This window comes from Haliaeetus albicilla, chromosome 11 (assembly GCF_947461875.1).
Source record: "Haliaeetus albicilla chromosome 11, bHalAlb1.1, whole genome shotgun sequence".
Lineage (NCBI taxonomy): Eukaryota > Metazoa > Chordata > Aves > Accipitriformes > Accipitridae > Haliaeetus > Haliaeetus albicilla.
The window spans coordinates 22,585,650-22,606,961 of NC_091493.1; the positions used below are offsets into that span (position 1 = coordinate 22,585,650).

A 21,312-nucleotide genomic window follows, 5' to 3' on the forward strand; every position below is an offset into this window, starting at 1 on the left:
ACCAGATACCTCTGTATTGGAAAATGTAGCATTGTGTAGTAATTTATGGTTGCCAGACAATTAGCATATGTCACACAAGTACTTTTATCAGCTCTAGTAAATCATCTTATGTGCATTTAACTTCTGTTGTGCCTCATCTGAAGTGTCGTAGTACAACCATGAAATTCAGGTCCTCATTTCACTGTCATGTGTAGCACATACCTCAAAATTCTGCAAACTGTGTACATTTTGTTAGCTGTTTTCTTGTGCCTGTTTGCTGCCACACTGTGACCTACAGTAAAGCAAGTGAAACCACGTCATTTTGTTAATCTGTACCGGAAGCATTAAAGGTTTTTGGTTTGTGGCTTTGTTTGTTTTTTTCGTTATTATTATTTTTTTCCCCATAGGTGGTGAATTAAATATATCTGTAATTTAATTGTGTTTAAAGATTCCCTCTTTCCCTACCCTTTTCACCCAATACTTAGCCTGTATCCTGTTCTCTGAAACTTCAAAGTGATAGGCTTTTGTTCAGTGTTTTACATTGAGAATAACAGAGGATGATTATACCTATCATATCTAAAAATACTGGTTGATGATCCTACTCATGCTAGGAGTATCACATATCAGTTCATTATTCTTGAGTGCTAGAATTTATGTGTATTTTATACTTTTACATTATCGGTAAATCACATTTAGTTTTGACAGGCAAATCGTCATAGCATCATAGGTTTACATGAGAAAAAGCAAAAGTTGTTTTAGATTACTACACTATTGATTTACAATTTTAAGGGGTGTTCCATGGTATAAGATGACCTTGTGATTTGAGCTGGCTGCACAAAGACCTGATCCAGATCTGTATGTTTGTTGGAGTAGGGAACACACCCATATAGGAATGGCTTAAGATTCTTGGTTCCTTGTGATGTTTTGTCTGTACATATTCTACTCAGAGACCTCTCTTACACTGGATATTAAGCCCTTCGTTAATCATTAGTCCCTTTCTTGGACCACACATGGCTTCCAAGGGTGCCATCTCTCAAAAAAAGGTATAAAGAGAGCACATGAATATATTCAGTCTGAAGAATTTAGTTCCTTTCCATAGATTGGTTTATATGATAAATATTTCTTCAAGTTATGTTATTGTGGATTTTAGCAGGCTTTATGTTTAGCAGTGTTTAGTTTTTGGGAGGTTTTGGGGAGTCAGTCATCTGACTTAAAATAAGTACGTTAGTTATCTGCCCTGTGGCATAGAGTTCTTCTGAACAGTAATAATTTCAAATTTCTTCTAGGTGTAAATGAAAGCCATGGCTCAGATAGGCCCTATTTGTCTTTGGTTTGGAAAACAAACAAAAAGCCTAGCAAAGCCAAGTTTAAAATGTATTTTTAAGACAAATGAGTGAGTCCTTTTCAAAGCAGTCAGATCAGTGTCATCTCATCACAGACTTTGAGAACTTCTCTGACGTGAATGGAGCAGAGATCCCAAGAGCAAGTGAAGGGAATTAAGTTCTCTTCTAAGAATTTCAGACATAGCTTTCTTAAAACACAGAGAAATGCTTTCTGAAGGAGGCTGGTACTAGTTGCTTACAGAAAAAAAGAAACCACTCTCGTATTGATATGAAGCCACTGGTAATCCTTTTGAAGAATTTTTGTGCTAATCCTCTTAGTCTCCATTGCTAAAAATTTCCCAAATAAGAGAAGGTTAGGGGTTAGGCTTATCAGTTCCAGAATGAATATTGACCAATGCCAATTACATTTATACCATATTTTCAATTTTTTTATTCTTTATCAATCATTTAAAATTGGTGTCAGGTTAGACAGACTGACTCCATAGAGATGTTGCTGTTTCTACTGGACAGGAGGCTTACAAAAAACCTCAAATATACCAACACCTTCCTTTATTATAGGAGTTAGCAGAAGAGGAACTCCATCTCACTTGCAGTTCTCCATTGAAAAAAGGGTTATCCCTAAGCTCAGTTTCTATGAAGTCAAGTCAGAAAAGGTCTACAGTAAACCAAACCCTTATGTTACTTACCTCAGCAACTTTCAGCTGAATTTCCATATGGCCATTATTCACAACTGTGTTAGACTTCACAATTTCATCATCATACTAGCTTCTCAGCCTTTTTTCCTCCACACTCTTTAAAATGAGGTTCTTCAACTAATGGAATTTCTGAGATAGCAGATGATTCTTAACCTTGTGGTTCTCATCAGTATTGTCATCACCCACCACTAATCTGTATGCTTTCTCATGACAGAAGTACTGTATCATCTCCACCTTCAGCACAATACAGGTACCAGGATTATGAGATATCGGGTGCTGCTGTTGAAGAGCTCAATTGACAGTAGCATATTTCACAGCTTCCTTGAGAAGCTTGGACAGAATATGGTTATTTTCATTCTCATTGAAGTCATCCAAGCGCTTATTCTAGGACTTGTTTCAGACTTTAATTATATTTGCCATCGGATTTAATAGGTTAATCCTATTTAGTCCTTTGGTTTACTTCACGCAGACCTAATATCTCTACATTTGATTGCTTTGATGCTCTCTAGTTCAATAATATAGAAGAATCATGCCCCAAAAGTGTCCTGATTTTTTTTGATAAATAGGAAGAAGACATCTCCTCTGTTAATGAATGGGAAAGATATGATTTTCAACAATGTTAACTACTTGCATTCATGGCAATATTTCCTTTTCTAAATGTGGTGAGTTCACCCTGGCTGGACACCAGGTGCTACCAAAGCCGCTCTATCACCCCTCACCTCAGCTGGACAGGGGAGAGAAATATAATGAAAGGCTCGTGGGTCAAGGTAAGGACAGGGAGAGATCACTCACCAGTTACCGTCACGGGCAAAACAGACTCAACCAGAGGAAAATTAATTTAATTTATTACCAATCCAATCAGAGTAGAGTAATGAGAAATAAACCCAGATCTTAAAACACCTTCTTCCCACCCCTCCCTTCTTCCCAGGCACAGCTTCACTCCCAGATTCTCTACCTACCTGCCCCAAGCAGAGCGGGGGACGGGGAATGGGGGTTACGGTCAGTTCATCACATGTTGTCTCTGCTGCTTCATCCTCCTCAGGGGCAGGACTCCTCACACTCTTCCCCTGCTCCACTGTGGGGTCCCTCCCATGGGAAACAGTCCTCCACGAACTTCTCCAGCGTGGGTCCTTCCCACGGGCTGCAGTTCTTCACAAACTGCTCCAGCATGGGTCCCTTCCACAGCGTGCAGTCCTTCAGGAGCACACTGCTCCAGCGTGGGTCCCCCACGGGGTCACAAGTCCTGCCAGAAAACCTGCTCCAATGTGGGCTCCTCTCCACAGATCCGCAGGTCCTGCCAGGAGCCTGCTCCAGCGCGGGCTTCCCATGGGGTCACAGCCTCCTTTGGGAACCCACCTGCTCTGGTGTGGGGTCCTCCCTAGGCTGCAGGGGGACAGCCTACCTCACCATGTCTTCCCCATGGGCTGCAGGGGAATCTCTGCTCTGGCACCTGGAGCATCTCCTCCCCCTCCTTCTTCACTGACCTTGGTGTCTGCAGGGTTGTTTCTCTCACACGTTCTCACTCCTCTCTCTGGCTGCTGTTTCTGTTGCACAGCAACTTTTCCTCCTTCTTAACATAAATATCACATTTATCACAGAGGTGCTACCACCATCGCTGATGGGCTCGGCCTTGGCTGGTGGCGGGTCCGTCTTAGAGCTGGGTGACGTTGGCTCTGTTGGATGTAGGAGAAGCTTCTAGCAGCTTCTCACAGAAGCCACCCGCATAATCCCCCCGCTACCAAAACCTTGCCGTGCAAACCAATACACTAGACTGTCTTCTTTCTAAAAAATTCTGGGTTGCTTAAATGAATAAGTTTAAATGCAGTTTAGCCACTATGTCTGCATGCGGTCTTCTGTTTGAAACATTTTCATTTTTTACAGTGATTACAGTAGGTATTACTATCAATTAAAGAGCCTTCTCCATCATGGTTTTGTGCCACATTGTCTTCTGTTTTGATTTTCCTGTCATGTGTTTAGAGTAGGACCTTTTTATGATTGGCTCATTTTTCACTTCTCAAGAGCAAGATAAATGAATGGCATGATACTCAGATGGCCTATTTCAGAAAGAAAAGCTCACTTCATCCTAGCTTTCTCATGAACACTGTATCAGAATTTTGTATTAATTAGTGTTATTGGCTGTTGGTTTTTTTCAATTTAAATGACGTGGCATGCTCGTGATTTAGCCAGAGCCATTTTTTTTGGACAATTTTCAGGACTACTGGTAGTATCAGAAAAGTAAAGGTACAGTAATTAGAGTTTGAAGATAAGCGAGAACATTTTTGGAGAATATTACATTATGTTGTTTGGCCAGCTAATGAAATTCTGTCTGTGCACTTGAATGGCATTGTTGGCTGCTTGCAAGTAATTCAGGTCTGGGCACCTGTAGGATTTCTATTTGTTCCTTAGTACATGTTTTTACAGACCATTATGTCTGTTCAAAAAGTGAAACTTTGGGAAAGTGATGTTGCTTCTTCATCTGTGACTCTGAGACCCACTTGTGACACTTCCTGACCTCAGGGGACCAAGCATGCACCCTGTTATCTAGCTACATGTGAGAGGGCTTTTTATTTATTACATGTTACTGTACAACACCCTTCCTTTCCAGGGCTGTGTGCCTTAAATGAGGGTACACTCAGTTACCTTTGAAGGTGCTGGAAGTTGTGCTTAGAACCAGGATCAGATTCATGACACCTTTTGGTGAGCAATATCGTGTTCTTATCTATAAACTCTTACAAAACTTAAACCATTTTAAGGTAAAGCGCAAAAAAAATTAACTGTGATATCTAAAGCAAACAACACAGTTGAAAATGCATATAATAGATGTAGGCAAAGAAATGAAAAAAATCCCACATCTATTTAATCTTGGCATAGCTAGTTGAAATCAGAAAGCTCTAACATTTATCCAGCTAGTGCATTAACTTAAGAAAAGAGAATGGTGATTGATATTCTTGGAGGGGTGGTTTTTGTATATATTTTACTGTCTCTGCCTCTTCCCTATTCTATCATTGTGTGTATGTGGCTGGGTTTTGATTAGTAAAGGAACTGAACTATGCCTTCAGTTGCTCCCTGTGCGTCTTTGTATTTCAGGTGGGTGACAGAAGGAAAGATAGTTCACATAGTTATGGAAGCTGGGATGGCTGAGAAGCTACTGATCAGCTAAAGAATTCCACCTTGTGATGTTTGCTCCTGGGCTGAACATGTGCAGGCACTACGTCTTAAGAAAAACTTTGAGCTGAGAATCTTCATATCTTTTCAATTTCAAGGATAACTTCTGTTATTTTCAGTCCTAGAGGAGATTCTCCGTCATACTACTGAGGAGAGATTATAGAAATCTTAACTACATATATTTTAACAGTTATTCAGACTTGTGTTTTAATTTAAGTGTGTTCTTAAATGCTCTGTTGGGCTGGCATGAGGGCTCTTGGTGGGTGGTGAAATTCTTCGTATTCTGTAAGTGTAGTAGCAAAATGTTTAGTTTTAGGAGTTGTTTTAGTTACAAAAAGCATATAGAAAAGTGAAGAAAGGTTGTAGGTAGAGAACATTACATTTGCTCCTCTGTACTAGACTTCTTACGCGGTGGAAGTGTTAGGGAATGCATGTGCAAAGATCGATTAAGTCTAGCAGTTTTAACAAATTATAAAAGATCTGTGATACAAGAAGAGTTCTGTGATTACCAGTTCTTGCATCTGTATGCCAGCGCTAAATACCTCCCAACTTGTGGTTAAGCAAAAATTAACTCGTATCCTGAGGGCTGAAAGGTGCTCTCAGCATCAGTGCTCTCGGCTGCTTTGGAGTCCCCGTGTGCAGAGGACAGCACTGCGCCCCACTTACCGGGCTTGTCTGGCTGGACTTGTGGGCTTCCTCAGCTTGTGTTACCAGATCATCGGAAATCTGCCCTGCACCCAGCACTGCTGGAGCCATTTAGCTTGGGGAGAGCGCCAAGAGCCAGCCCGAGAGCTCTGAAGTCTGCCCGTCGGACTTAAAGGGGAAAGTTCATTGCAATTTCAACCAAAGCTATGAAGTTAACGTAAAGCAGTCGGAAGAAACACCTACGTGGAGGTTTAATGTGTGTGCACTATCAGCTTCAGCTGATTCGTAGTAACTCTTCTGAGCATACTAAGGCAAAGATAAATGCGGGCTTTGCTTGTTAGGTGACGTTTGTTAAAGGAACTTCAAGATTCCTTAAAGAGTGTCATATAATTAGGATTTACCAGCTTGTTTAGAGGTACTCTTAGTTCTTTAGGTAATTGATGAAAGAAATTACAGTGTTTCAGCAGAAAGCATATTGCAATTGCAGCAGTCCATTTATTTTTTCAGTCCATTTACTGATGAATTTGCAGTTCTCATTTCAGTTTAGGTGAAGTAATAATAAACAGAGGATAGAGTTTATCTCCATCCGGAATGTTGTAATGCAGTAATAATAGCAGGCATATTTGTTCTCATCAGCTTGGCTTCCATTTTCTTATTAATGGCAGTAAAATCTACAGTCTGCAATTAATCATTTGGAAGCAACAGTAGCGTAGCACCTTCTTTAGTTTAATTTCAGTTTATTGGATTTTAAATTCGTATTGTTGTTTTGGGTTTGTTTATACTTGCCATGGTCATGATCCTGATTTTTCATTATAAGATTCAAGTATTAAATTTTTACTGTTAGTTCTGTCATAGCTTTTCAAGGTGCTGTGTCAAAAGGGAAGCATAGCCACTTCGAACCTGTGTACAATTTCTGTGAACTTTTCTCTTACTATAAGTATTTACAACACTATTTTCAGCTGCCAGCAACACTGCTAGAAAGAAAATAATGTGCGTAAGTCATTTTCAGATCATCTGAAGCGATGATTGTCTCTGCTGGGCTAGAGCTCCTCAGCATGCACTTTCTCAGAACCTGCTCTTTACTTGTGCTACGTGGTATGGGGTTTGCATTTTATGATGCTGGGAGAATTCTAAGTAGTAAAAATATTCCATACTTTAAAGCAGCGCTTGTCTAACCTGTGCTGCTGAACTCAGTGTCTTGGCAGAGCAGAACTAGCTATGGCTTTGAGGAGCAAGAAGTGGATAAGATACATTGTCATTATTTGCTTTAAAATAATAGTCTTTTATCTTTGATGCATGAAGTAGTTAGCTGGCATCATTAGGTCATGTTCAAGCAATATTATTTAGATCTTAAGGTTTTTTTTCTTTTTTCCCCCCTCAGTTTGTAAGACTTGTATTGTTCAACACTTTGAAGACAGCAATGACTGCCCCAGGTGTGGCAACCAAGTGCATGAGACCAATCCACTAGAAATGTTAAGGTAAGATGACATTGCACAACATTTGCTGAAATAGAAGAACAAAAAATTTACAAAATCTTAATATCTTTATCCTGAAAGGGAATTAATTTTTTAGCTTATTTGTATAATATATCAACTGTTCTTGGCCATAGATTCTGTCAATTTCTAATCTCACAGTAAATTGTAAATTGAGTTTTTTCAGATATAATAAAAGGAGGAAAGATAAGGGAAACACACAGAAAGACTGGGTTTATTGTACAAATTAAAATAAATATTTTAATACCTGTATTAAACAAATAAATGAACCAGATACCTTTTATTCTTTACATGAAATTAAATTCTAAAATTTCTTTTTTCAAATGATTTAGGGCATTCCAAACTGCATGCAACTTCTTTTCTTCTTAGAGCAATGTAGAAAATGAATCATGCACATAACTGAGTGTTTTCCAGGGCGTAGATCTACCAATCTGAATTGAAATCTGCTGTCAGATTAATGAAAAGACACTCACGAAAGAAAGTTTTGACACTAAAAATACCCTTTCTTGAGAGTTTGCATTTTTTATATCACAATAACTCATCTATTTTAAACGATTATTTTTCTTGAAATTCTGGATTCTCTTTTAGTGACGTTATGTTGAAACAAAGGTGATAGCCATCCTACAAGTATAGTACAGAGAAATCAAGAAATGTCATCATAAGTGGAAGAACTTCATGTTTTCCTGAAATGATGAATCCACTCCCTGCCCTCACTCCCAACACTCCCTCACCCCTTAACCCTCCAATATTATTAGTTTGTAATACTGTTGAGAACTTACGAAGAAATACTCTTACATCAATGTTAAAATAAATATTTACATCTGGAATATACTAGTGATGGTATTATTTCCTAATGTCATTGTGTTTGCTACAATTTGTCATGTTTTTCTTTGATTTTTGACTGATATGTGTGTGCATAGTAATTCTCATGCTTCCATTATATACCAAGAGGATAGGTGAGAGAGATTAAATTCAGCAACTCTAAAGGGTGTTATTAGCTGAAGCCTTTATCATCTGAATGGTTTTTGGAAGTGTAGGGCTAAAAGAGTTTATGTAGGTATTTACCATAAGTATTTTTCTGATCTCCTGTCAGTGTCTGAGGCGCTGTCAGCCATAACAGAAGATGCTATACAGAGTGCATAAGGTACTAATAAGCTGAAAACAAAAGCATTTTAGAAATATTTCTTTTATTCTGACAGGACCATTTCATAGGAGCTGAAAAATGCATTTTCTGAAACATCTAGTAGATGTTTAGTAAATGAATACTGTGCTTTAAGCAGGAAATGATGGAAGGGTGAGAAAAGTTGAGACCCTAAGCCAAAAATGTGGGAACAGCTATTTTCTCTGCAATTATTTCCCGAAACTCCTTTTATAGTCATTGGGTTTATTTGGCAACAAACTGCATATAGCTAGCAGTTTGCTGGTTGTATTTTATGAAACAGTCTTAAACATTTGTTAAACTAATAAGCAGAAGAGCACGAGCAGTGTAATGGAATTATCTTTTTGGGATGTTTCCTGCATAACTTAATACATGTCTTATACTCTGACTGTAGATACCAGCCCCATCATTGCTCAAGAATGCAGTCATTTTCTGAGAAATTATGTTGAACACTCTGGATAGTATTTTTTAACTGAGATCTTTCAGATAAACCTTATAAACTACTTTATAAACTGAATTCTGAATACCTTCATAACTATGTGAGTTTTTTAAATGTATCTTTTAGTGGGCAGCACTTAGGGTCTGTTGAAACTATAAGCCTAAGTCTGAAATTCAACACTGAGCTCTAAAATGAAAATCTAGGAAGAGTGTTAAATTCTAGAATTCCCTTTCCTGATCTAGCAGAATTCTGCATCATCACTATTCAATAGGGTCTGCATTGGTTATACCATGAAGGCAGGCTTCTTTTTTTCTTGGTAGCGTGCTGCTTTGGATGCAAGTTTTCCTGAGTGATAGTCTTTGTTTGCCTCACTTCAGATAATTAGCAGTTATCAGAGAGTAGCTTTGATCTTATAAGTCATTCAATATTATAGAAGAGGTGAAAAAAGAAACTATACAAAGCTGACATAAATGCTTGGTTCTTCTTTCTATATGTTCTGGTTTGGAGGTTGGAAGATGTGGGAGTGGAAAGAGGTGTGTCTAAAATATTAATGTTCTTGTTTCAGCATTAACAGGAAGTATATTAATTGACTGAGACCAACTTTATGTCAAGTAGTTTCATTTTGGAATGGGTTTGATGCAAGTCACAGAAATACAAATCTTTGTTAGAGTGCTCATAGGCATGGATAATAGGAACATTGTAAGAAGCATCTGAAATTGAGAATCTTTTTATAATTTCCTGGTTTTTTCCCCTATAGTTTAAGTTTAGTTTCCCTATACTTAAAGATCAGATAAGTGTTATTTTTTCTGCATTTTTAAAGTATTGGTTAGTATTTATGCTTCATAAGGATGAAATAGCTCTTTTTTGTTTAGTTTCTGAAAGAAAATAAAGGAATTGACTAGACTATGAAGCCAGTTCTTGCTGCTAGCATCGTAAATTTGCTAAGTATGCTGGTTTTCTTGTGATGTTAGCATTACCAGTGACATTTGTTTTGGGCCATTGAAGACAAATTAGAAAGTGCTAAGTGGGAATTTTCAAAAATAAATGTAGAAAAAACAGATGTATCATACCATCCTGAGGAATGGTTAGTGGGATTTTGAATTAAGGTAGTGATGTTCTCTTTTGAAGTCCTTATTTCTTTTCTCTTAATATGTTATGAAGATTGGAGCTTTCTTACAGTGTGAAATGGATTCCATTTCCAAGACAGGTTCCCAAGCTCCCAGTGCTCTGCTGTGGCAACTTCGTAGAAAGCAGTACCATCTAGTTGCATTAGATATTGATAGGAGAGGCTAGAAGAGATAACATACCATTTGGAAAGGTAGACCTGTATTGTCATCTATCAGAAGCTAAGTGCTCAGACATCCCATGATTTTGGTTTCCTTCTTATCTGTGAGAAAGTACTCTCTATGCTTCTTTGTTTTAGGGGAGGTCTGTTTCACTTGCTGGAGATTTTTTTTGTCCTTATAAGAAGAAGCAATTAAAAAATGTAGCTTAAGCATGAATTTTCTTATGGTATGACTGCCTCCATGAACTGAATGGTAACACAGGGAACTAGTCTCAGAACAAGATGATTAGGTAATAGGTCTAATTGTAAACTTTCCATTACAAATACAAATTCGGTAAAGAAGAGAACCTGGAATGCTCATATATTTATTTTAAGAAGGTAATTGTTATCTATTAAAATGGCTTTTAGGCATTTCTCAACAATAAAATCGTTCCATCTTCTTCCTACTTTGCTGCTGCTAGTGAACAAAAGATAGAGAACAGTCATATGTTTTATAACAGGCCTATAGCTTATTATTAATAACATGTACACACACGTATGTATATTTGTAAATATATATGTATAAAGAGAGATATATATCATTACTGAGATGAAGAATTAAGGCAATTAAAAATATGCCAAAGGCAATTATTGTATTGTAGCTTCTGACTGAATGTCAAGGTACTTATTTCTCTGGCCGTATTACTTAGTACTTTGTTTTGCCATGGGTTTTTGTTTAGGCTGTGGACAGTGGGAGTTACTGTTTGCAAGAGCAGCTGTCGAGGGCAGAGGAGAGAAGGGGAAAGGAAACAGAATGAGAGACAGGAAAACAAAGGATAAGTGAGACAGGGAGAGAGGAAGTGGAACTAGAAAGTGGATGATAAATTAAATGGATAGGAGAGTAGGTAAAATTCAGAGAAAAGGCAAGAAAAATATTTTAGCTTCAGCAACAACGGTAAATGCACTGGGTCCTCTGGAAGGGACTGTAATAGCTATTTCTGGCATGAATATCAGGATATCAGAGGACATGCCTGTGCTGCATACTGTCGTCTGGTAGACAAACTCAAGGCAGATTTAAATAGTTTAAATGAATTATGTTGGGTACCGAGAACTGTCTAGCCAGAGCTGCATGGGTGCTCTGTGGTCTTCTTTATCTTGCAAAGACTGGTTTGTCTGTGTTGTAATGAGTACGGAATAGTCTGTTCAGTTTTTCATAACAGTCTTATTAACAAAGCACTTGAACACTTAATATGATAATGGAGTTTATAATTTTCGTGCTTACTACTCATGACCTGGACCTTAAAATTGGATACTGCTTTTCCAGTTTGTTCCTTTTAGTCATACAATTGTTTGCATGTAACACAAATTAAAACAATGAAAATTTTAGAGTATAATGGGTTTTCTCTTTTGCTTCATTTTTGTCTTTATACAATAAAAAATAAATTCCTTGGTTATTTTAAAAAGAAATCCATTCAAGAAGTGGTTGAGATAAGCTTTAATGCGTGTTGTCTCTCAAGCTAAAATTAACTGGTTATTGCAGGATGTATTATTTGCCAGAAGTATTCATTTAATTTTATTATTCAAAAGTTTTTGTTATTTAAAGGCTAAAAATATTTAAAATGCTAGTTTCTACTTAATGTGAAATGTATTTTTTCCCTTTGAAAGGCTGGACAACACCTTAGAGGAAATTATATTTAAGCTGGTGCCTGGTCTTCGAGAACGTAAGTTTCTCATTTGGTTTTGGGTACCTGTTTGGGCTGATGGAGGGAATATGGCTATTTCTAATTATATACCTGTAGTATTGATTTAAAAATTCACATTACTGTTCTTTGATGTTAACTAGAGGAACTGCAGCGAGAGATCGAATTTTGGAAGAAAAACAAACCTCAAGAAAATGGACAAGGTGATGATTTTTTTTCTTCTCATCTGTATGTTAAGTAACATTGCTCATTAAGCCCTGTTTCTTCAAACACTTATGCATGTACGTTGTTCTTACTGAATTCAAAGATACTACAGAAACTCATAACAAATCTATGTAAATGTAGTCTGGCCCTTCATGTACTGCTGCTTATCTATTAACCAGTTGTTTTACAGACACTAACTGTTTTACAATTATTTTTATTTGCATTTCCCTAAGCTCTCACTTTCAACACTCATGCAGTTTTCCACTTGAATTCTTAATTTTCTTAATACAGCAAGATGCAGAACTACTTGAGTTTTGTGCAGATTATTTTCTGTTACTGAATTTGACCAGCTGTTAAGTAGGAGGTTGTCAAGAATTAGTTATGACAAGTAGTAAAACAGTTTTCCACACATGCCAAACAATTGTTTTATATAGATTCCAAAATGCTTTTGCTTTTTTTCTTTCTTTTTTTTTTTTTTTGTAGTTGACCCATGAACTTTGAGAGCTCAGTATTAGGTGCTAAGTGAGGACTACATCCAACTGTTTTTATGCCCTTTTAATTTGACATCAAGGTTTTGATACCATAGCCTATTTGATTTGGGCATTTTTAAGAATTTTTTGAAAGCTCTGCTAGGCTAAAGAAATAGCTGTTTTTAGTAAAGGATCACTGTCAAGTAAATGTCTTGCAATACTCTTCTGCACTCAGTTGTTCATAATATCTTCTTTTCAACTTCATAACATTTCATTTCCTTTCTCAGTGGTTTTGTTGATTTGCATTTGGCATCACTTATAAGGGACAAGGGTCTTTTCTCTACTACATAATTAAATGAAGAACTGCGGGACAGTTTAGATGAAATTATATTAGTTTACTACAACATACTGTGTAGTGTATACCTATTCAGTTTTAAAAATACTTAGAAAATATTTTTATGAAATATAGACATTTGCTGACTGTTTAGAAAATTGTTCTCTGCTATATACATAGATAGAAAAAAATTGCATATAATTTGCAAATTTGTCGAATGTGACTTACTTTTAACCAATTTATTCTTCTGGTTCTTACCTTCCTCCCATAATTTAATGGTAAACCTAATGGAGATCAGTTACTAAGTGTAATGAGTGATTGTATTGTTTTGTGAATTGGAGGAATGCTCTAACTCTCAAAATATACTTTTAAGTAGCTACAGATGTATCCAGCTCTGTTGGTGACTGTATCCTTGGGCTATGGAAATTTGGCTCTACAAACGATTTGAAAGTTGTGGCAACTCATTGAGACAAATTATGAGCATTTAAACTATTTTCTGCCATAAACAAGCATTTAGAATCTTGCCTGAGAATAAATTATTTGGTGAGAATTATTTCAGTAAAAGGCACTGTTTCAGTTGTCAATACCATGCCCTGCCATCAAATAGTCCATCTAGTTTAAAAGAGTCCTTCAGTTTTATGTCCTGTACCACAGGTCACAACACAGTTCCCAACCATAGCATCTAAGATCTGTAAAAAAATCCCAGGACTTAAAATTTTCACACAGCAGAAGAAAAAAAGAAACAAAACCCAAACAACAAAGCATATCTCAGGCATGGGTGACTCCTCTAGGAGAGTGGTTACTAGAGAGAATTGGTGGATGATGATAGGAAACATGCTGTGGTACAGAGAAAAAAATCTTTATTGATCCTCTCCAGTCTGAACTGGAAAAGGCAGAGGGCAAACAGCTTTACATTGACTCACTCCCTGGCAATCAGGTTTATGTTGAATATCTGAGAAAAGCACAGGAAGTAGACAATTTCCAAGGTTTGCAAGAAAGATGATAAAAAAAAAAGACACCAATTTACACCTTAAGGAAAGAGGTGTGGAGGTGGGTGGGGTGTTGGTTTGGTTTTCCTGTCTTCTGTTCTTGGCTTGGTGCTTTTGACCTGGAGAACACCGTGTCCATTTTGGTGAGATTAAAATTTCTTTTTTCTTTTTCTTTTTTTTCTTTTTTAAATTCTATCATATTGAACTTTAATAACATGCCTCTAATGAACCATCACATTGATTTCTGGAGTCTGCCTATACAAACATCATTAATTCTAATATCTACAAGGATTTTTTAGTAAACAATCTGGTGCCGTTTACACGGAGGAACATTTGAATTTCTATCAGAACACCTTGAAAGATGCGACATTTTTTGTGTGTGTACCTGTTTCTGGAATGATTTTATGATTGGAAATTTGCTAATTTCCCTACTTCTGTAGTTCGTTTGCCTTTCAAGACTTTCCAAACTGCATAACTAAATCTTCCTCCATTACTCAGCAGTGATAATGGTTGAAAGTTGTGGATGTGTTTGCCTTGCCGAAGAATCTGTGAATTGTAGGCAGACTCCTCAGACAAATGCTTGTGACAGGTAGACTGCACCTGCTTGATTACAAAAAGAAAAAAAATAATCTGTAGTTTGATACTGTAAATTCTGTTCATAGCAAGATAGTAGGAACAAAATGTATGTATGATAGACATTCAGCTAAATGTGTCAACAGCTAGTAGGGACTTGTGGACAAATCTTTTATAATTATAAAATACTTCAAAATTGTAAGACAGAAAAGTAATAAGTATAGCTTAAAACTCATCTTGAATATGTAAACTGAACAAAATGAACTAATTATTGTGTCTAGAAACTTAGGCATAGCTTGATATTTCTTAAAGTTTTCATTCTATCTTCCCATCTTAACTCTTCTAAATGATTTCAAAAGTTTGTGGTAAGTGTAGGAAAACAGCAAAATGTGATCTGAAAGTTTTTCAGGAAATGCGAATGTAGCTTATTCAATTTCCTTGTGATAATGTTTTATTCCAACAGAGAGCAGCCTGTATCTGGGGATACAGAAAAAACCCCAAATGTATATAATAAAGTTATTGTTTACTGTATTCCAAATCTGTAAAAATTACTCCATTTTACGGTTCATTGTATGGTTATTATTTACATACATTGTGGCCTTATCTAGATGTACTTGCTAGTCTTAGCATTCCAGTGTTCAACTATGCTAAACCTTTGAAAACTGTAGGAGGTGGTACGTTTTCCGAAGAGTTAAATTTTTAAACCAGGAATCAATAGAACATGTAACAGCATCAGTGAAGAGAGATAACATGGTACATGTGATTATATAGGATATGTGCACTCTGCCAAAGAATATGGGGACCATTCCTCTTTTCTTATATTTTTTGTTTTTAAAGGTGAATAAGTAACTGTATAGCTATTTAGTTATAAAATCCTTCTGGAGAGAGACACCTGAAGTTTTTACAATGACATTACTTAGACTAGATCAAAAGTGGATGAAATTTAAGTTTTATCTTCCCTTAGTTTATTTCATGATAATGTTTCAGGAACTTGCCTCCACTGGGTTATTGCGGCAGACAGTTAATATTGATTGCCCATGTTACTTTGATATACAAGTGTCAGGATTAGTTATTCAACTGTTTATTTAAAAGCAGTATTTTTTGGCAGTGAACTGCCACACCACAGAGTAGTTTATGTCGGTTTATGTTGTTGAGTGATTTTGATGGATGCACAGTTGCAGGGTTTTGATCACTGGACACAGACAGAAGTAGACAGCCATAACCATTAGTGGTCCATCAGACTAATTATTTTCTGTCACATATAAATCTGTTGTTTGCATATTACATTAAAATTTCAATAGTAAAACTTTGTTTTCAGAGATTTGTAAATTGATCAATTTAAGAATGCACTGAGTTAAAATTGTATAAAGTTAATTTGAAGAAAATTATGCTCTTGAAAATGAAGTGTTACTTTAAATGTGATTGTTGCTACTGTGACTTCTAATTATTTTACACTTAAATAATATGATCTTCATATTTTACAGATGAAAGCCCAAAAGCTGATAAACCCAAAGTAGATGAGGAGTGTGATGAAAATGAAGAAGATAAAGACTATCACAGGAGTGACCCACAGATTGCTATTTGCCTCGACTGTTTGCGCAACAATGGGCAGTCAGGAGATAATGTAGTCAAAGTGAGTAGTAAAGATAGTCTGTGCTGTTGTTATTGTTGGCAGAACAGCATTTTACAGGGACCAAATAATTTTATAACCATTAACAATTAACTTTAATGTGGTGACCTATCTCCACTTCCATGCCTATTTAGTCCTTTTGTTTGAGGCATTGCGATGCATCTTGGAATTTTGTAGAAAATACAGTTCCATACAGAAATCCACTCATGACAGTGGATTTTTTTGTGTGTGTGTTTTTATGGACTATAGTTTTGTAGTCTGCAGCCTTGATGGTACATAACTGCATTACACAACAGTTTACAGCACACCACAGAGGTACTTAAAAAGCTAGCTGTAGATGAGCTGCCTCACACTTTCAGGATTGCTGTCTTATCATGCCAGCACAAAGCTGCTTTCCAGATATGTTGTGCACTGAATGACTGGGATCCAGATCTTCTGAGCTGTAAACCTGATTCTGACACTGATGTGTTGTCTGTGGCCTTCAGCAGGTCACTTTCATCTGTAAAATGTGTAGAGAAATACCTGCTAACTGCTGTTTTAAGAATTAGGGATATTTGGTTTCTATTCCTGAAGGGAGGATTATCTAATGGCATCGAGTCTAGAAGAAAGTGTTTAGAAGTCCACTTAGATTTTAATGCTTTATTAAATTACAAAGACAAGAATTCAAAAATACTAAATATTTTCTGTGTGCTATGTTACGTGTGTAATTTTGGAAGTTCTTACACAGTAAGAAGGTTTTGATTCGGCAAGAAAACATTTGTATGTGTTATCACTGTCTGTTTATGCTATATACAGTAAGAAATCTGTATCTCCATCACCATGTAGGAGTCCCAGGTTTCCAGCTTTCCTGTTGAATCAAAACTATTAGGTTCTGGATCACAGAATCTGTGATAATAGATCACATCTCAGGTTTGTAGCTTCCCTGTATTTTACCTAGATTATTTGAGGATGGTTTTACTTCCTTTTTCTCTCAAGGACTGAAGAAATTCTAAGAAGTTCTAAGGAACGTAACATCTGTTTGACCCCCAGTGTTACTAACGCAGAGACTTAGATTATTTAAGTTCTTCTGGGACTTTTGGTGGTTTTGGTGTTTGGTTTGGTTGGTTTTTTTCTTTCGTCCCTTCTGTATCTTTTGGAAATTTCTTTAGAACCAGAGATGGGTCAAATGAATTTGTTTGTCATCTTGTAAATTTTGCAAAAAAAAGTGAACAAAAATGAACCTATGGTGCCATTATGAATTAGAAGAGAGTGCAGTAAAATTGGTTACTGGTTGAAAAAAAAATCAATTACAGCTGTTCTTGCACTAAAGATTGCTTAAATGCTCCAAAATTTCTAACATGCTTTTTCTGTTTTGTTGCTGTTGCTTTAGGGTTTAATGAAGAAATTTATCCGCTGTTCTACTCGAGTGACTGTGGGAACTATCAAAAAGTTTCTCAGCTTAAAATTAAAACTTCCAAGTTCTTATGAGGTACATTTGAAAGAACGATGCTTGTGTTTTTATTTCCATGCAAAGTGTTAGGTTTTTATGAAATTTAATCACATTTGAACTTAAGGAATATTTTTTTAGCCCAATCACTAAGTACTGTTCAATATTCCAAGTTATATTTTCTGCCCTTAAATGAGAAGTGATCATTTTATCACATTGACTAAAGTTGCTAATCAAAGACTTCATACAATTATAGTAACTTCAGTTTCTTGCTTACCTGTGAAGGAACAGATACATTAGTTTTTTGTATTTTTATGTAAAAAACAAATGCTTTCACTTTTCATGTGGCTAATAAAAAAGTCACTTAATATAGTTGTGGGCTAGTAGTAGCTACTGGGGAAAAGGAGAGCTCAACTAGACATACACCAAATTACTCTGCATTTTCATTTTCTTTAGATGTAAGAAACTATCCAGTAATTATGAAGAAATGAGGAGCAATACCATCTGAATCTTTCAAAATGCATATAGTTTTTTTGCACCTTCTCTGTAAATAGGTGGAATTTGATGGAGAGAGGGTCTTTGCTGCATGAGTGATTTGAGCTTGGCCAAGACTGTTCCCTGGGGGGGATTTGCTAACAAGGTAGAAGTTGTGATGCGGGGTGGAGCTGGAAAGTGTGAGACTTGTGCCTCTGCTTCCCCTCTTCCCAGGGATACAGGAATTTTGACCTCAGCACAGACTATTTCTTCAGCCAGTTCTCTTACAGGAGTCAATGACTCCATGAACTGCAGCCTGCCTCTAGCACAAATGGCAGCATCCCAGCTTTGGTTGGAGGTAGGGCTGAGTTAGGTTATTGCAGAGCTATACACAGGAGTTTGTCTCAGTATTGTGACATGCTGACCAGCCATTCTGATGTCGTTTGGTTTTGTTAATTATGTTCATTTAATCTGTCTCAGGCACCTTCATGGCTTGTGTTACATAGTATCTGCTTACTTCAAAATTTTGACATTCTTTTCCTCTAAAAAACAGAAAAGCATTATGACTATAGTAATGAAAGAATTGTCAAACATTTTCAGTGGAGCGTAGAAGTAAGATGCTATAATACAGTTTAAACCAGTCATTTTTCACAGTAAGATCATTACTTTTCTTTTTCCTTTGCCTTTGGTCAATGAGCAGTCATGTTTGTATACTCAGAAGTGCATTTTCCTTGTAATTTATGGTTACTTTTAAACTATTTTTTTTAATTATAATTTATTTTTTAAAGATTAGAATTACAGTACTTCTGGTTTGTATCTTTGCGTTTGAAAGAGTGTTGACATAGCAAGAAGGCCTTCAAAATACAGCACGAGGCTTTCTCTTGTATAGTACAATACTACAATACTGTGTAGTGTTGATAAATACAGCGAGTGTTTGTCTACTAGTGATTTCCTACCTAGTTTAGCAGACTTTCTTCTGTCCACACCTTAATTGAAATCACAAAAGTGAAAAAATGAAGTGGAATATTAGTGTACAAAATAGCATATTGTCAGCATGTTGTATTTATTCAGGTTTGATTTACATGTCTGATGGATTTATTGTATAATGATAGGGGTTGAGGGATTAACTCTCAGAGATTCACGTAGGAGTTCATTTAGACATTAAAATTTTGCATCCCTTTGTCTTACTGTTTGTTCTGTTGTATTTTAAGCTGGATGTACTATGCAATGGAGAAATCATGGGGAAGGATCATACTATGGAATTCATCTATATGACAAGATGGAGACTAAGAGGCGAAAACGTAAATGCTGTTATATTATTAATAAAGGATGTTTTGGTATATTAGAGAGAGTATACATGCTTTCACAGCTTGGTCCAAAATATATTCTGTGGCCCTTCAAGAAACCCTTATTTAAAAATGCATTTTGCATGTTTTCTGGATTTCTGTGTTAAACTGTATGAGTGAAACCCAGCAGCACATATATTGTGTAGATTCTGAAACTTAAAAATAGCAAGTATACAAAATTTACATGCAAGTTCTGCTCTGAGTTTTAAGTTCAGTATCTGAAAACCCGAACACTTGTTCTTTTTCTGCAAATTTGCTTTTAGTGACCTTTTGATTTGCAGTAGTTGGGAATCTGCATCCAGCGGTTCTTTATTAAGAATCTGTTTTATTCAGTCAGTAAACTGAAAGTGATACTGAAAAATTATTGGTGAAATCTAATTGTTTTATTACTGTTTCTGTTAATACTACACCCATTTTTTTTAGATACGCTGTATAACACTAATATCCAGATAACACAGCTAAATGGGTTTTCCTTGCTGCATGTGTATAATTTAGAATTGCAATATTTAACTTATTAAAAGACATTTTTTTCAGGTCTGATATTCAGTTTGATTTAGTAGCTATTATATTGCCTTGTATATTTAATTTTTTTTTGTTAGAAGTCATATCCCCATTTCTTCTCTTTATTTTGTACATTCGTTCATGTGTAGCTGTTGATTGTCCTCCACTCTCTATTGCTTTGTAGTATGTGCAGAATTGTTGTCTATCACTACCAGTGGAGGCTATATTGGAGTGCAGCTAAGGTTAAGCACTTAACATATGTTAATGTACTGATCTGTAGAAAATTCCAAACTTTCTGTACTCTTTTTTTTTTTAAGCTTCCTAGTACTCAGAATAAAGAGCACTGGGGCACAGAGAAGACAGAGGATTAAGCACACTGTGGAGTTAACAATTCACAAGTCTCTTAAAGTTTTACCTTAATCTGAAGGGGAAGGGGGAGGGATAGAGTTTGATAGGAATTAGGGGGGGGTAATGTATATAGGCAAGTTTTCATTAAATTTGAAAGTCATACTGCACTGAAATTTGGTGATTGCTGAAACCCCAATATTGCACCAATAAGGGAGCTTTAAGTAGTATTTTTTCCAATACTACCTTGAAACCGGTGGGTGTTTGTTTGGCTTGCCATCTTATATTTTTGTTAGCATTGGTTGTACTATTAGGAAGTGTTGAAGGAAACAACTTTAGTGATAATGGAATTTTTTCATGACTTTTAATCCTGCAGCCCCTGCCCACAAATGGACTTTTGGCACTTGCATTGGTTTGGAAACAACAGTAACTATCATCTTGACAAAAAAGACATTATTTGTACTTGTTAAAATTTTTCAAAAATCTCAGAACTACAGGTTTTAACATTAAGTGAATATAGGAGCTGACAACTCTTGATTAAATTTGTAAGTTGTGTTTACATACACATAATATAGTCAGGTATGTGTTCAACTTTTCCTTTGTGTAGTTTTAAATCACTCCCCTGAAGTCAGAGATTACAAATTAAAACCTGTAAAAATTACATTCTGTTGATAATAAATCCAGTAACATCTGGGCTTCTATGATTTTGTTTTCCTAGCTGTGTTGGGTCTTGTTATAAGTTGTGATGGTAATTAATTAACAACCTCTTCTTTTGGATGAAGATCAAGTAAATCTATTACCTCCATCTTTGGTACTATTCACCATGAGTTTTTACTGGCACACCTGTGGACCTTACAAGAGGTAGACTAGTAAAGGGAAAATATCCATTTATTCGTTGGAGAAGTCTTTCTTGTTTTAAATAAGTAAATTCATTTTAAGCTTTACATTTGAAAATTTAAAAAAAACAAAACATTAAATGGTAAATGTATATGTCCAGCTGTGGATGCCTCTTATCTGATCAGAAAATCATCTCCTTCGCAGTTTCGGTGTCAGAACTGCTCATCTTCGCAAGTCTGCTCACAGGATGGCACTTTTTATCAGGTAAGAGGCACTCACAACTGTACATACTACAGTCATT

The 21,312-nt window shown here is 36.2% G+C and overlaps 1 protein-coding gene across 4 annotated transcripts in view; it reads left to right on the forward strand.

Annotated features, from left to right (window-relative positions):
- PCGF5 (polycomb group ring finger 5) overlaps positions 1 to 21,312 on the forward strand; it is a 76,095-nt gene that overhangs the window by 42,137 nt on the left and 12,646 nt on the right. For 3 of the 4 annotated variants that reach the window (XM_069796599.1, XM_069796598.1, XM_069796600.1), the window contains 7 exons: positions 7,209 to 7,305; positions 11,848 to 11,903; positions 12,026 to 12,085; positions 15,937 to 16,085; positions 17,452 to 17,550; positions 19,194 to 19,283; positions 21,216 to 21,275. In XM_069796599.1, the coding sequence (XP_069652700.1) occupies positions 7,209 to 7,305; positions 11,848 to 11,903; positions 12,026 to 12,085; positions 15,937 to 16,085; positions 17,452 to 17,550; positions 19,194 to 19,283; positions 21,216 to 21,275 (611 nt within the window). The remainder of the gene's footprint in view (positions 1 to 7,208; positions 7,306 to 11,847; positions 11,904 to 12,025; positions 12,086 to 15,936; positions 16,086 to 17,451; positions 17,551 to 19,193; positions 19,284 to 21,215; positions 21,276 to 21,312) is intronic. The other variant, XM_069796601.1, reaches the window with a different exon arrangement.